General features: G+C 39.7%; 1 protein-coding gene across 2 annotated transcripts; it reads left to right on the plus strand.

Moving 5' to 3' along the window:
* The first annotated feature begins 1,436 nt into the window (after positions 1-1,436).
* LOC129443831 (B-cell receptor CD22) lies at positions 1,437-15,574 on the plus strand. 2 transcript variants are annotated; one of them, XM_073866426.1, is made up of 10 exons: positions 1,437-1,510; positions 1,812-1,852; positions 9,325-9,681; positions 9,759-10,010; positions 13,075-13,326; positions 13,409-13,666; positions 13,754-13,844; positions 13,938-13,989; positions 14,414-14,658; positions 14,901-15,574. In XM_073866426.1, the coding sequence occupies exons 1-10, from the start codon at positions 1,482-1,484 to the stop codon at positions 14,944-14,946; spliced, it is 1,623 nt and encodes a 540-aa protein (XP_073722527.1). In that variant the 5' UTR covers positions 1,437-1,481; the 3' UTR covers positions 14,947-15,574. The 2 variants fall into 2 exon arrangements, with proteins under 2 accessions (XP_073722527.1, XP_073722528.1); XM_073866427.1 differs by having other exon boundaries at positions 1,438-1,510; positions 13,941-13,989.
* The last annotated feature ends 498 nt before the right edge of the window (positions 15,575-16,072 follow it).

A 16,072-nucleotide genomic window follows, 5' to 3' on the forward strand; every position in this document is an offset into this window, starting at 1 on the left:
GGTTATATTCTGCGTGTTTCTACATAGGTTACGAGTAAAACAGCTTCGGACGATTCCGTTTTTGCAGCGATCTGAACAATTCATTCAAACTGTTTCGCGAACCAAATTAAAACGTTTGGCCCATTCGCTTTGTAAAGAATCGACTCAAAAGACTCATTTATTTGCAACACTTTGTAAGGAATCGACTCAAACGAGTCATTAATTCGCGAATGCGCCAGAAACACAAGATAGCAAATTAAAAATAAAATACAAATTTCGTAATTAATTAAAATACAGTAACGAAGGAACGCTGCATAGTGTAAACAAAGTAAAAGTACATTTGTTTCCACCTCGGAAGGGCAACTTGAGTCGAGACTCGAGAAGGGCATATGGGCAGTTGCCCGGGCAACCTGAGCAACCCCCCTGTGCACGTCCCTGAATTATTTATCACACTAACTGTCTTAACATAAATATGAGCTTATAAACCCTTATTAATGAAATATGGTTCCTCAAATACATTCTCAACAGACAAAAAGAGCATGCTGTCAGAGTTTTTCTGTTGAAAAAATGGAATTCATAGGGCCTTGAACGACCGTTAGCTACTGCAGGCTAACGTTAACTAACTTTACCTCAGCAAACAGACTATCAACACTGCTCAAATCTCAGTATTAGGTTATAGTACATGTTATCACTAACAGAGTCCTGAGTGCAAATATGTGCAATTAAGCATAAAATTACTTACCATTCATCACCACATTACACTTCAACGAGTTTCAGCTGTGGCACCACAATCGTATCCTTGAACATGGCGCGGAAACTGTGGGCCGGCCATTCACACGTCATCAAATAGTATTTTACATTAACAGAACTTAAAATTAAATTATTTTTAATTAACTGACAATGATAAATTCAGACAAGTCATGATAATACATTTAATCAATAGGCATAATTTATGTGTCATCCTAGCTCGATAAAATAACAATCACAAGTAAAAAGTCTAACAGTATCTCTGAACTTGATTTTTTATTTCACAACAATGTATATATTTAAGTAATGACTAAAGGTCATCTGAATTACTTTTTAGAGTGTTGTTTGAACATTAAAACATAACATTGTCATAATGTTTGAAAATATAATGTAACATTCCTGTAATGTTCAGACAACCCAGAAACATTCTTAAAATTATTTCAAGGAACGTTCTTAGATCTTTTCTCTGGGCATGCTCTTCTATTATCTGGGATTTGTAAACAGATATGGAATGGACAGAAGACTGACTGTAGACAATGACAGATTTTTCATTATCTTTGTTTAGTAACTTTTTTAAATCAAATTTTTAAGATCAAAGCTATTTTTGTTTTGCAAGTGGTATTAGTTTAGTTTCTGCTCCAGTATACTGATGATGGCAGATTACACAAATAGTCACAGAAAAAAGGAAGAGACTTTCAACCTACATTTGCATTTCATTCTTAAAGTTAAGTAAGTTTCCGTTGTCTGTCTTCTGAATGCTTGAGTTCAGACACATCAGATCTCGGTAAGAGTGATTCAATGACTTCTATGGTATATAATTCATATGTTATTGAATTATTATTATTATCTGAGTACTGCTAATAATGAAGCTAAGTCTCACATTATGACTTTGTCATTAATATTTTTAAGTGTAAACTCAGAATATTGTTTGTAAGAGAGATGCAATTAGTAAAACTACTAAAGTGAAAGATCTATACAGTAGTAGAGCTTGTAGTACAGTGGAAAGCTGCTGTTTCATGAAAATATGAATGAAGTTAAAAATGACATGTTTTATTGTTGTGCATATAATATATGCTTCTGTTCAGAATGGCTCTTCTTCCTCTAATCTTTCTGCTCATGATTCAGGGTGAGTCTCAAATGTTACATCATCACTTCCTTTTGTTTCTTCTAAGGAGCATCTTTGTTATTTTAACTGCAGTTGCTTGGCTGGCAAATGTTTTTGAGTCAGTCTATTGTAAATGTCACTGCTCACTGTCCTGTAAGTTCACATCGAGTGCCCTGGTGTTCCCCTTATTTGAGCAGTAGACTGTGAGTCAGACCCCGAGTAGTAAAAAACATCCCAGATAGCAAGCAACCATTGAAAAATGGTTGATTTGCCAATGTTTATCCCATTTAATCAATATCAGGTTTGCACCCTCCATTAATATTGAAATATTGCTTTAGTTGGGCCATTGACTTACACTAAGTTATATCTTTATTTTCTCAGTGTTTGTATGTGATTATGCCAGAGATGTTCACAAGTCTCTGAGCTCGAGTCCGAGTCAAGTCTGAAGTCTTTGACCTCGAGTCCAAGTCAAGTCTAAAGTCTTTGAGCTTGAGTCCAAGTCAAGTCTGAAGTCTCTGGGCTCAAGTCCAAGTCAAGTCTCAAGTCTTGTTGTAACAAATAAAACTCTAATAACAAATAAAGAAATTATAAACATTTATAAAAAAAAACAAAGTTGCACATTAAGTAAGGTATAAAATTAGCATTAGGTACAGAAATTAAATTAAATGGATAATAACACTTTTTTGTACAAATTAAATATTATTATTATTATTTTTGAGCAGTAGTAGTGATTTTCTGTTTGTCTTGGGTTGTTTGATATTATTGGGTTGACATAAATGACACAGACTTAAGTAGGTTAATTCAGGTTACTGTCTCTTTATTAAGAACAAATAAGCCCAGACTGGTTTCTGACTGGTTTCTTAAGACATAAACAAAAAAATTGTATTAGAAAAAGAATACTGTGAGATCATTTTGCTCATCCGTCACAGCACTACCCAAAGCTTCAGATTAATGGCACAGCAGCGGCTGCCTGCAGGTACAGTCGACATGTTAGCGGCCGCGTCGTGGGCAGCTATGATGACAATGAGCTCATCAGACGTTTCCTAAAAATAAACATTGTTCACGAGTCGCGCGGCTCGAGTCCGAGTCGAGTCTGAAGTCTTTGAAGATCGAGTTTCAAGTCGAGTCTGAAGTCACTGTGTGTGCGACTTAAGTTGCACTCGAGTCCGAGTCTCAAACTCGAGTCCCCATCTCTGGATTATGCAGAATCACATGTGCTTCAAAGTTAAGTTGAAATTTGCAGATTTTTATGAAGACATTAAGATGAAAAATAAACGTCTCGGTTACATATGTAACCCTCGTTCCCTGAAGGAAGGGAACGGAGACGTCACGTCGTGACCCACAAATTGGGAACCGCTCAGTGGCACTCGGTCGTGAAGCCAATGCTGAAGCGGTCTCATATGGAGCAAACCGAGCGGTGTCACAGCCGCAGCTGCTGCCATATGCTTCAGGAGTTTCTGAAATTTTTTCAGAGGGACCACAGTCTTGCCCGTAAACGTATTCAAGCAAGCCAGAATCAACTGAGCGCATGCCTCCGTGAGATGTGCTGTGAGATTGACTGAATCCAATTCCATGCCGAGAAAAGAGATCCTCTGTGTAGGGCACAGTTTGTTCTTTTCTCGATTGACCTGAAGACCGAGACGGGTGAGGTGTTTGAGCACACGATCAATGTGAGTGCAAAGCATTTGAAGCGACTGTGCTATAATGAGCCAATCGTCGAGATATGCCAAGATGTGAACATCGCTCTCTCTGAGGTATTTTAAAGCCCCTCTGCGACTTTCGTGAAGACGCGGGGGAGAGAGAGAGAGCCCGAACTTTGTACTGATAAGCCGGTCCCTCGAACGCAAAGCAGAGAAACGGCCTGTGTCGGGGAAGTATCGACACATGAAAGTACGCGTCCTTTAGGTCGATGGCTGCAAAACAATCCTGTGGGCGAATGCATTGAATGGCATTTTGTGAAGTGCTCGATTCAAAACGTGCAGATCCAGGATCGGTCGCAACCCGCCGCTTTTCTTGGGTACGATATAGTAAGGGCTGTAAAACCCTGACCTCATCTCGGCTTGAGGAACGGCTCGATTGCGTCCTTCGCCAGTAGGATGGTAATCTCCGCATGGAGTACGTGCGCATCAGCGGGTTTCACTATAGTGAAACGAATGCTCGTAAATTTGGGAGGTCGCCGTGCGAATTGTATCGCATAGCCGAGACAGATCATGCATAAAAGCCAGCGCGACGGACTGGGAAGTTGTTGCCAAGCTTCCAGATACCGGGCGAGGGGAATTAACGGCACAATCGAAGTACCCGCGGTGAGCGGAGCAGCGGTGCTTGATGACACGCTCTCTTGGGCTGGGTTGATACGTATATTGTGTGAATGCGAACTCACCTGACTCCGCTGATGGATGGCTGCGTGTGGAAGACTCTGATGAAGACGTCCCGGTGCGCTTGACACATCTGCTGGCGACAGAGGAGAGGGAGGACATAGGGTTATGAGCCCATCCGTCACACCCGACTGCCTCTGAAGACCTGGAGGAGGAAGAGGAATTTGCTCTTTTTGTGGTTTTGTGGGTGCCAGTTGAAAAGCCGGTGAAACAGAAATGAAAGGTAACCAAAAATTTCCCACCGGTTCACCATCTCCCAAAGAGCGATCTCCTCCACCTCCAGGTCGCCCGTCTCAGGGCCGCTTAGATTTACGCTTTCCACCAGGCTTAGCGGGCGGGGCGGGCTGCTGACGGCCAGTTCCTCGCTTCCTAGAAGGGCCCCGATGAGGAACGGAGGCAGCCGCCGCTGCAGGACGCCCTCTGCGACGGGAAGACTGAGGTGCCGACGTCGACGGGGCAGGTGTTGGCTTTTTCCAACGCGGCATGATGTTGGCAAGGGCCTCAGTCTGCTTCTGGGTGGCTGAGACCTGTTCTGTGAAGTCTTCAACCGCCTCGCCGAACAGGGCGGCCTAGGACACCGGGGCATTTAAGAGCCGGGTTTTATCGGCATCCCGCATGTCCGCCAGGCACAGCCAGAGGTGGCGCTCCTGGACCACCAAGGTGGACATAGCACGACCGCTTGCCTGTGCGGTAGTCTTGGTCACATGTAGCACCAGATCTGTAGCCGCACGTATGTCTTTAAAGACCGCCGAATCGTGACCTCCCTCGTGCAGGTCCTTCAGAGCCTTAGCCTGATGAACCTGCAACAAAGCCATGGCATGTAAAGATGAGGCCGCCTCCCCACAAGCCCGGTACGCAGACTCTGTCAGAGCTGACGAATGTCTGCAGGCTTGCGAGGGAAGGGTCAGATGGTCCTTCCAGTAAGAGACACCAGCAGGACACAACTGCATCGCTACCGAACACTCCACTGTCGGGATACCGGCATACCCTTTAGCGGCCCCGCCATCGAGGGAGGTGAAGGGTGATGGCTGATGCGAACGGTTCCGGGATGAAAACAGGGTTTTCCACGTCCGAGTCAGCTCATCATGCACCTCGGGAAAGAAAGGCACTGGTGGGGAGGACTGTGAAGTCCGTGCAGCCCCAAAGTACCAATCATCTAGGCGGGACGGTACGGGAGGGGGAGGAGCTCTCCACTCCAACCCAACCGACTACGCAGCCTGAGCGAGCATGGCCGTCATCTCAGGATCGGGAACCGCAACCCTTCCCACAGGAGGGAGAGGATCCGGATCAACGTCTGAGAGCGATGCCCCCCCCTCCGATGTTACGGCAGATACCGAATCCTCGGGCGGTCTGATGGAGGTAGAAAGCGACGCAGAATGCGCACTCTCCGTCTCCATCGGAACCTCAGCTGGTTGCGGATCCAGTTGCTGAGAGCCGCTGGACAAACCAGCTGACCGACGCAGGGCCACACGACCCTGCAGATCCGCAAGAGTCAAGCTCTCGCAAGAGGAGCATGTTCCCCCCATGAAAGCTCATGAGCAGTAGATCTGCCAGCTTTCGAAGCTAAAAAGCTGATTTGATAACTGCACCTGCCGCTCATTAAATACCTGTGCGGCGAGGCGCCGCCAGCAGATGCAATTATCTGCATGCCAAGTTCATTGGTGTTTTAAAGGTTTCTCGAAGTAGATAGGTCACCCGCGAAGCGGTTCCCAATTCGTCAGTCATGACGTGATGTCGTAGTGACCGACTGAAAGGGAACTGCATTATATGATGATGATGATGATCCATTTTTGACCATTATAATTGTTCTGGTTTGTAGGTGCACTGTGACAAGATAAGCACAAAGAGAGAGAGAGAGAGAGAGAGAGAGAGAGAGAGAGAGAGAGAGAGAGAGAGAGAGAGAGAGAGAGAGAGAGAGAGAAAATGATTGACAGCATAATTGAGTTTGAATTGCAACAAACCACCATCATTGTTATCAGTGTTTGCATTTTATCATCTCATTGGCATTTTAAAGGACAAACCCCAAACAGCACATTTTTGCTCACACCTACAAAGTGGAAATTTTTTAAATTATCTATATGGTACTTTGAGCTAAAACTTTACATATGTGCTCTGGGGACACAAACAATTTTTTTTACATCTTAAAAATTATTGTGACATGTCCGCTTTAAAGTACAGCGAGGGCATTTTGAGAGTAGCCGTCTAACTCAGCCAGTGCAGCAGCCTCTCCAGAGCAGCCCTGTTCTGATGACGACACATCTCTTTGTGATTGGTTGCCTCACTAACGACAATGATTCAAGTTTAATCCAACCTTCAGTTCCACTAATAATAAATTAATGTTTAATAACAGGTAAAACACGTTAATATGCATAACAATGTTGCATTGTGTGGTGTAATAAAATAAAAATGAAAATACCAAACTCTATGGTATTTTAATAATGTAAGCTTGTTTCCCGTTATTTTCAGGCATACAGTATAAGCAGAAATTAAAATATTCAATATAAAATGTTTCTGTTTGCAGCTTTTAATTAAAAGGTTTGTTTAAAAAAATTACCATCTAATTCACTTCATTTGTGATAAAAAAGAAACACGCCACACTCGTCACTATGGCAAGCAGCAGGTGTCCGGCTTGACGGCTCTGTCTTCAGCTCCTCCCTCGACTGCAAGTGGCGAACCTCGCGGGTTGGTCTGCGCAGCTCCGGATGATCTCAAACAAGCCTATTAGTACTATGTTGATCCCCAGTATGCATTGCAGCATACTTTCTTTTGTTAATCATTACTATTGATGAGCTTCATAGACTGATTCATGATGTCAGAGATTGATTTGAGAGTTTTACTTTATAAGCATGTTTTTAGAATTCCAAAGATAACAGATCTGACACTGCTTTCAACTAGCGAAGAATACTTAACATTAAAACAGAGTCAAGAACCTAACTGATCATGATAATGGTAGTTTGTTAAAATTGCAAGAACTTTTCAACATTAATAGAGGGTGCAAACACGATGTTAATGCAATGGGATTAACATTAACAGCTCAACCATTTTTAACATTATTTCAGTGGTTGCTTGCTATCTATGATGTCACTAGCATGCACACTTAAACCTACGCAGTGTCACCAAATGCCCCATGTAATTGTGAAACAGGATGCTCTTAACAATAGACAAAGAATATAATTATCCGTTCAGTATACTGTTACAGCCCTATTACTGACATCTTTTTTTCCATTTTTTTTCATCCCACTTTGGGGCGGTTTCCCAGACAGGGATTAGACTAGTCCTAGACTAAAATAAATGTAAGAGCTGTTCAAACTGAAAACCCAGCTAGAAATAAAAAGTTCTAAGAACGTTCCCTGAAAGTTCCCGAATGTTCCCAAAAACATTCTGCCAACGTTAAAAGCGGCTAGTTTTTTTTAAGTTCTAAGAACGTTTCTGTTGTCTGAACGTTAGAGTAATGTTACATTTTACCATTTTAAACGTTATGACAATGTCATGTTTTAATGTTCACACAATGTTTAAAACAACAACTGTTTATTATATTGACTTGTTTGATTGTTATGTAAATTATAGAGAAACATTACATTTTATTATTTTAGAAAAGTATTATTTCTGAATGTTCAGTAAATATATTGCTGTAGAAAACTCAATTCACTTACTAGGTTTAGATGTTGATGTTTCATTTTAAGTCACCGTTTTTGTGATTCGTGTTTGTTTTAGTTTGTATCTTGACACTTTACTTTTTGCCTTCTAGTTTTTTACTTGTTGTGTTAAGTTTGTTGTAATGCACCACATTTGTTATGAATATTTATTAGTGTATTTCTGTGGTTGTTGGTACATAATGGTAAAGATCATCACCTAGTTCATTTACTAATCAATAGTTTATTTTCTGCCAATAATGTATATTAGATCCAACTCTTTCACAGCAGTTTGTCATTAAGGAGTTTTAGAAACTTTGGACAAAAAATATCCGCTGTATAATTGGGATGCCCAAACATCAAGAATCAGACTATGAATCTCAACCATGGTGACAATTAAAATTGTTAAAAAAATCCTTATTTATCCATGCCGCAGTGCATGCTGGGAGTCCTGAATGAGGTTTGTAATTTGTTAATACCCAGCATGCATTGCAGCATGAAGTTTTTCATTTGATTGTCACCATGGTTGAGATTCGTGGTCTGGTTCTTGGTGTTTGTGCATCCCGGTTATGCAGCGGATGTTTTTTGTCCAAAGGTTCTAAAACTCCTTAATGACAAAATGCTGTGAAAGTGCTGGATCTCATTTACATTTATGACAGAAAATAAAGTTTTGATTAGTAGATGAATTAGGTGATGATCTTTACCATTATGTACCAACAACCACAGAATAACACCATCAACTTGGCATGTTCATAACAAATGTGGTGCATCAACACAAAGTCAACACAACCAGGAAAAAACCGGCAAGCAAAAAGCCAAGTGTCAAGAGACCAACCAAAACAAACACCAATCACAACAAGGGTGACCCCAAACGAAACAAAACATCAACATCCAAACCCAGCAAGTGAACCGAGCCCTCCACAGCAACATACCTACCGAACACTCAGAAACAATGTTTTCCAAAATAACAAAATGCAATGTTTCTCTGTCATTTACATAACAATCAAACCAGTCAATATAATAAACAGCTGTTGTTTTAAACATTGTTTGAACATTAAAACATGACATTGTCATAACGTTTAAAAATGGTAAAATGTAACATTACTCTAACGTTCAGACAACAGAAACGTTCCTAGAACTTAAAAAAAACTAGCCGCTTTTAACGTTGGCAGAATGTTTTTGGGAACATTCGGGAACTTTCAGGGAACGTTCTTAGAACTTTTTATTTCTAGCTGGGAACAGCTTGCACTGACATATCTTAAAATACATCAGTGCCCTTTGTTTTGCTTCAAAATGCACACAAGTAATGTTTTATTAAGGCATGTTTGTTAGAACGAGTTATATTTCCTAATTAAACTAAGGCCTAGTCCTGGCTTAAGCTAATCCCTGTCTGGGAAACCACCCCTTAGCGTTTGGTCATTTAACACTGTTCACAGTGCTTTTGAAATCCCAGACTTGACATTTTCCTCTTTAATTTGTGTTTCAGGAGTTTATAGTGCTGATGATGGGTGGGGTGTGAATTACAGCTCTTCATCCATCTGTGCACTAAAGGGTTCAACAGTGATAATAAACTGCACTTATGAATACCCTACTGGACATCAGATCATGAAAGTGTTCTGGACCAACACTGATGTTAGACAACCAAATAATGATTTTCCAGATCTGTCTGAGGACTCTGAATACAGTCAGAGGATTCAGTATCTGGGAGTTAAACATCACGACTGCACCATGAGACTGACTGATGTGAGACAGACAGATTCACATGAATACTATTTCAGATTAACTACTTATAAACCTGATGGGAAATGGATTGGTGCTCCTGGAGTGACTCTTAATATAACAGGTAAGTGAATTACTCTCTGATGATAATAATGTGTGTTGAATGACATGTAGATATCTGTATGTGTGTTGTGTTGTCAGATCTTCAGTTGGAGTCTTCAGGTGAGAGAGTGATAGAGGGACATTCAGTGACTCTTACATGTAAAAGCAGATGCAGTCTGACTGACAGATCAACATTCATCTGGTTTAAAAACACACAGTCATTAAGTGAAAGAACAGACAGAAACAATCAACTCATCCTGCAGTCAGTAAGAAGAGAGGATACAGGCAACTATAGCTGTGCTGTACAGGGACACAATCTCACATCAACTCATCAATATATCAATGTCATCTGTAAGTAAGTTTAAAGCTCTCTTCCTCCGCTGGGCCAAAGACAAAATTATAATGGTGGGCTGCAGGCCCTATTCCCAACAGTGTAAAGATAAATTAGGTCAGCTTCTGTTTCTACACAGTAAAAATTCCCAGTGTTGAATTAACACTGCTGGGAGTTTATATGGTCCCACTCTACAGAGTGTGAGGCCCTGTTTACACGTACATGGTTATTTTTAAAAACTGAGAGATTTACCTTCGTTTGTGCCCCTCGTTTACACGCAAACGGAGAACTCGCCTCCGAAACCGACCGCCTCCAAAAACTCCGGCCAGAGTGGAGATCCCGAAAATCTTCGGTTGCACGGTTTCATATAAACTGAGACACACGGATGTCCAAGCAGGCAACGCCGCAGAGCACGCGCCAGAGCCCGCACCCACGCCAAAAGCGCGACCCATGTCCACATGCGACCGCAACTCTGAATGCCTCCAAGATCACATTTATGTTAGTGCAAACTCGTTTCGTGTGTTTGTATTTGCAAATACAGCTGCTCCATTATGTAGAGGAGCAGAGACGAGTGCTCGGAGACAGCAATTTTACACGTGACTTAATGCGGCGCTGCAAGAACCGACGGACGGATGATGTCAAAGTACCGCGAGAGCGATTCGAAATTAGACCTCTACGTGCGATTCCTCAACTCGCTCTCGCGGTATGTTGACGTCATCAATCACCTACTGCAACAACTCCTCCCTCCAACGTGAAGAACCAGTTCACTTCACCACCAGCGCGGCCAGTGATTGGCTTACGTGGGCTTGACCGTCTCTTGATGGCAAATATGCACGGGATACGTGTAAATAAACACTTTTCTGAAAACTGACATGTGTGCACGATATTATTTTTGAAACCGGAGAGGTTGAAATGTCCGTTTATGAAAATAGCCGTCCACGTGTAAACATAGCCTGAAAGTAACACTGAAGATAATGAATGAATGATAATGATTTAGTCATTAATTGTAAACACCTGCTGGATCATTCTTTTTCAAATCTGTGCTTCAACTGCAGAGTTATTTTCTAAACATGGATGATGGTGCGGTCCAAGACTAAAATGCATGTTTCAGCTACCTTAATTTCAAAACACTGTGTACTGACATATTTGAACATATATCAGTGCCATTGTTTTGTCTCAAGATGCACACCAGTATAGTTTTTTGTAAGGTTTGTTTGTAAAAACTTCTTAAATGTCCTAAAATAACTAAGGCCTAGTCATGGATTAATGTAAACACTGTCTGGGAAATGCCCTGCGAAGTTTAACTTCTAAACTGCTGTCAGAACAAAATAGAAGTGCTCAACTATTCCAGCGTCCACACACATGATTTATTAGTCAAATCTTCTTTCTGATGTAATCACAAGTCAAATGGACATTTATTACATTCAGGGGTGGTTTCCTGAACAGGGATAAGTTTAAAGGGGTCATATAATGAGATTTTTCTGAGATGTAAAATGAATATCTGATGTCCCCAGAGTGTGTATGTAAAGTTTTAGCAAAAATTTCCCACAGATAATTAATTATAGCAAGTTAAAATTGCAACTTTGAAGGCCTGAGCAAAAGTTTTTGGGTGTGCCATTTAAAATGCCAACGAGCTGATGAAATGCAAACAATGATTACAATGATGGTGGTTTGTTGTAATGAAAGGCAATTGTGCCGTCAATTTTTTTTTCTCTCTCTCTCTTTCTCTCTGCACTAAATGGCAGCACTGTAGTTGGATAGTGCAGATAAGGGGGTGGTATTATTGTAATTTGACAAATATAATGCCTAGAGTAAGGAACTATCTTTGTAAAAACATAAGTTAAGTACTAAGTTAATTTTGAGTCTTTCTACGAGTTACCCTAAAACCGAATAAATGAATGGCAAAAACATAACTGTTACAAGACTGCTTAGTCAATGTACAGTAAACAGATAATAATAATAATAATAATAATAATAATAATAATAATAATAATAATAATAATAATGTTACTAAATTCTGAACAAAAATGTAATTTCAAATAGTCTTATATCGGGATGCACATCGTACCGGGGCCTTGTATCGGGTGATATATTGTATCAGGAAATTGTTGGCAATACACAGCCCTACTGGGGACCCAATTAAAGCACTTAAACATGAAAAAAGTCTAATTTTCACATTATGACCCCTTTAAACCAGGACTTGGCCTTACTTTAATTAGGAAATTAGGAAAACAGCTCTTACATTTATTTTAGTCTAGTAATAGTCTAATCCCTGTCTGGGAAACTGCCCCTATTTCCCCACTTTGTGTTTGATTTGTATTCATTTGAAGTCACCATTGTGGTGATAAATGTCTCCTTGATGCATTTTCCCTGACCTTCACTGAACTAACTGAATTTCCGAATAAGACTGCTGCAATGCTTTAATTTTCTTTGTTCAAAAGAAACATCAACACTTCAGATAGAAATCTCAACAATGGCGACAGTAAGAAAGTTAAACAATTTTGTCATGTAGCAATGACAAATAAGCTATGGTTCCCAGCATGCATTGCAGCATAAAGCTTTGTTGTTGATTGTCACCATGGTTGTGTTTTATACGCTGATTGTTGATGTTTTAGTGTGTCTGATCAACACTGTAGATTAGATTTGCAATTTTGTTTGAAAAATACACAACATTATTCAGTGATTATTTTGTAGGAGATTATTGAAACACAATACTCTTACTTTGTTTAAGACTTTATTTATCTCACCCTCCTCTGCTCACATGTGGTGTATAAACTCACAATCACAATGAACAATAAAAATTTAACACAAATCTTCAAGACCCAAGTGCCCAACTAAAAGGAAACAGTAATCGGCACAATGGTGACTAACTTTATTAACCAGATTTACAGCTGTTATTTAGAAGTTAAACTTATCATCCATGTAACTCTGCAAGCAAGTTGTAATTTAAACATTTCAAACAGAGAAGATGATAGTGTTCATTTAACTCTGGGGATTTACTGTGTGACAATTTTAAATGTTAAATGTCCTTGACACTTGTAGGCTTTAATTGACAGACTGTAATGCTGCAATTTATTTCATTAGATGCTCCAGATAAACCTGTGATCTCTGTCAATCCATCTGGTGAAATAAAGGAGGGTGATTCAGTGAATCTGACCTGCAGCAGTGACGCAAATCCACCTGCAGAAATCAGTTGGTTTAAAGGAGAAACATCTGTTGCATCTGGACAAACATACATCATCTCAAAGATCAGATCAGATCACAGTGGAGAATACAAGTGCAAGTCAATCAATGAACTTGGACATAAATATTCAGCAGTGACATTAAATGTCTCATGTAAGTTCAATATAAAAGTGTAGAACATTCCAGCAAGAGTAACACAAATGTTGAACATTGACAATAAACAAAATGTTTTCAGATCCTCCAAAGAAGGTCACAGCATCAATCATTGGATCTGGTGAAATAATGGAGGGTGATTCAGTGACTCTGACCTGCAGCAGTGAATCAAATCCACCTGTTCACAACTACACCTGGTTTAAGGTGAATAAAACATCATCTGTTGGATCTGGACAGACGTACAGCATCACTAACATTAACTCCAGTCACAGTGGATGGTTTTACTGTGAGGCTCAGAATGAAGTCGGATCTCAGAGATCTGTTGCTGTTTCAGTTACAGGTGAACTTTTTTTTAATGTTTTACCTGCGTGTCTTAACATCTTTTCTTACTGTGGAGAGTAAATATTGATGTTTCTTCTTCTTTCAGTGCTTCATAGCTATTATAATCTACTTCTTGGGATCACATTGGGATGCGGAGCATTATTCATTGTCATCATTATAATAATTTTGTTTATAATGTAAGTAAATAAAACTCAAAGAGTGTATGCATGTAATTCACATTCAGATCATTGTAGATGAATTTGGATATCTGATTATGTTTAATATTTCAGCAGGAGAAAACAAAAAGATGCCAAAACCGAAGATACTGTTGGGAATCAGCAGGTTTGAACTCCTTGAAGTAGATTCATTCGAAGTTATCTTTGTATTTTACATCAGAGCCATCTAATCTATAAGAAAACATGATTCTAAATATATGTTGCAATGCATGCAGGGTATCAACAAATTACAAATCTCGACCAGGACCCCCAGCATGCACTGTGGCATGAATAAATTATGAACTTCTTTACTACTTTCTTTGTCACTATTGTAGAGGTTTTTTCCCTGATTCTTAAAACTTGAATGTCTAAATTTAGCAGTGTTATTTTTATTTTATTGGTGTTATGTTTTTACAGAATGATGATCTGCTGTGAAATTTCATTATTATATACACTGAATTGGTGTTTAGAAAATAAGAAATTGTGTAAAGATCTTGTGCATCTGTGACTTTAGCTTAGTTTGCCTAGTAAGTTGTTCTCTTTCATTTCAGGGTGACTTGTACTGCAACGTACATGCTTCTGAATCAGCCCATTGTGAGGATCATTACAGCAGTGTTACACCCAAGGGACACAGAACAGATCAGACATCTGCAGGAAAAACTCCTGAATCTGGAGATCCAGAGGAGATCCAGTATGCAAGTGTCCACCATCACGCGACCAAAGAGATGAAGAGTTCAGAAGAGATTGATAACACATATGACAATATTAGAAATTACAAACCTGATGCTGCTGTGAGGTATGAAGAAATAACTTTTTCTTTACAATTTATCCCCCAAAATGAAAATATTTTTTTCTTTTTCTCTGGAACTCAAAAAGACGAATTAAAGAGGAATTTAGCAAAATGCTCAACAGGAACATAAAAAAGATTGAGAAAGCACTACTGAAAAAAAACCTGACAATGCAGTCTTCTGTGATCTGCATACATTCATGATCCTAAATGCATTTGATGTGTAACATTGTGTTTGTTTTTGGTTTTAGATCAAATGTGGAGGAGACTTCAGTGATCTACAGCAGTGTAAAATGATAGTTGGAGACCAACGTTCTCAAAGTCAAAGTTCAGCTAAAAAATTAAGAAAATAATTCACCAAAAATGAATATTGTGTTGTTTTATATTCAATGATAGCCATCCAAACTTTTATATTATATTCAGATTCATTGCAGATGGATTGCTGTTGTTTGCTCAATAGTTTCTTACATGCATGTTCATGTGTATATGTAGTCTAATGTAGAGCTCTGGGGAGAAAAAGTTCATTGTACATTTCAAGTTCAAGTAAACTCATTTATGGCTTCACTTGACATTCAAATAAATACAATGTAAATGATGTAACTCTACTGCCCGAGCATGGTGCTTGCAACACCACAAGTGTGGGTTCAATTAGTCAACATGCATATTGATAAAATGTATAGTCCAAAAGCATCAATAACTAGATATGTCTCCATGATTATTATTTGATGAACATTGGGTTGGCAGGTTCTGTCTGTGTAACAGACTTGAGTCATTTCCTGTCTCCATCTGTAATGCTTCCTGTCATCTGTTTCCTGTTAACTACAGAAAAAAACCAATACTACTATATGATACTGTAGCTTGCATGAGGGTTTTATTTGCAGTGTGAAGTTTAACAGTTTGTTTTTAAAGTCTGATGTTAAATGTTAAATCAAACCCGGCTAAATCAAAATGAGAAAAAAATGGCATGTAAATAAAATAAATATCAAAATATTGGAAAAACAACCAAGATTCTCTTCTCTTATGCTAGGGGCGTGTTCACTCTTTGTGCTAAACCACGCCCACCCGGGGGGAAAGCTGCCCTCTCTTTCAACTTTCAAATACCGCTACAACCGCAATGTATGCCACGATTGTGTGAGGGGTACGAGGAAATTGGGAAATAATGTTTAATTGTGTAACTCCAAAATTCCAACCCAGTCTCACGCCAAGTCGTGTTATATTAACGAAAATTTTGATTAATTTATTCGTGTTTGATGACACGAATTTCCGCTGTTTTTCGTGTCTCTGGAGACGAATGTCTTTTTCGTCCTTCCCAGCACGAATTTCAATCAATGGCTGTTCGTGTCTGTGTCACGACTTTCTTTATCGCGTCATTTTATATTTTGTTTTCTCATCGTTGCTTTCCACTTCTTGACCATTGTCGCTT

This window comes from Misgurnus anguillicaudatus, chromosome 3, assembly GCF_027580225.2.
Source record: "Misgurnus anguillicaudatus chromosome 3, ASM2758022v2, whole genome shotgun sequence".
Classification (NCBI taxonomy): Eukaryota; Metazoa; Chordata; class Actinopteri; order Cypriniformes; family Cobitidae; genus Misgurnus; species Misgurnus anguillicaudatus.

Excerpts from the sequence above, each read along its gene's own strand:
- LOC129443831 (XM_073866426.1), top strand. The coding sequence starts at position 1,482 with ATGCTTGAGTTCAGACACATCAGATCTCG. Across the intron at positions 9,682-9,758 it reads AGTGACTCTTAATATAACAG|ATCTTCAGTTGGAGTCTTCA; the intron begins GTAAGTGAATTA and ends TTGTGTTGTCAG. Across the intron at positions 14,659-14,900 it reads AAACCTGATGCTGCTGTGAG|ATCAAATGTGGAGGAGACTT; the intron begins GTATGAAGAAAT and ends TTTTGGTTTTAG.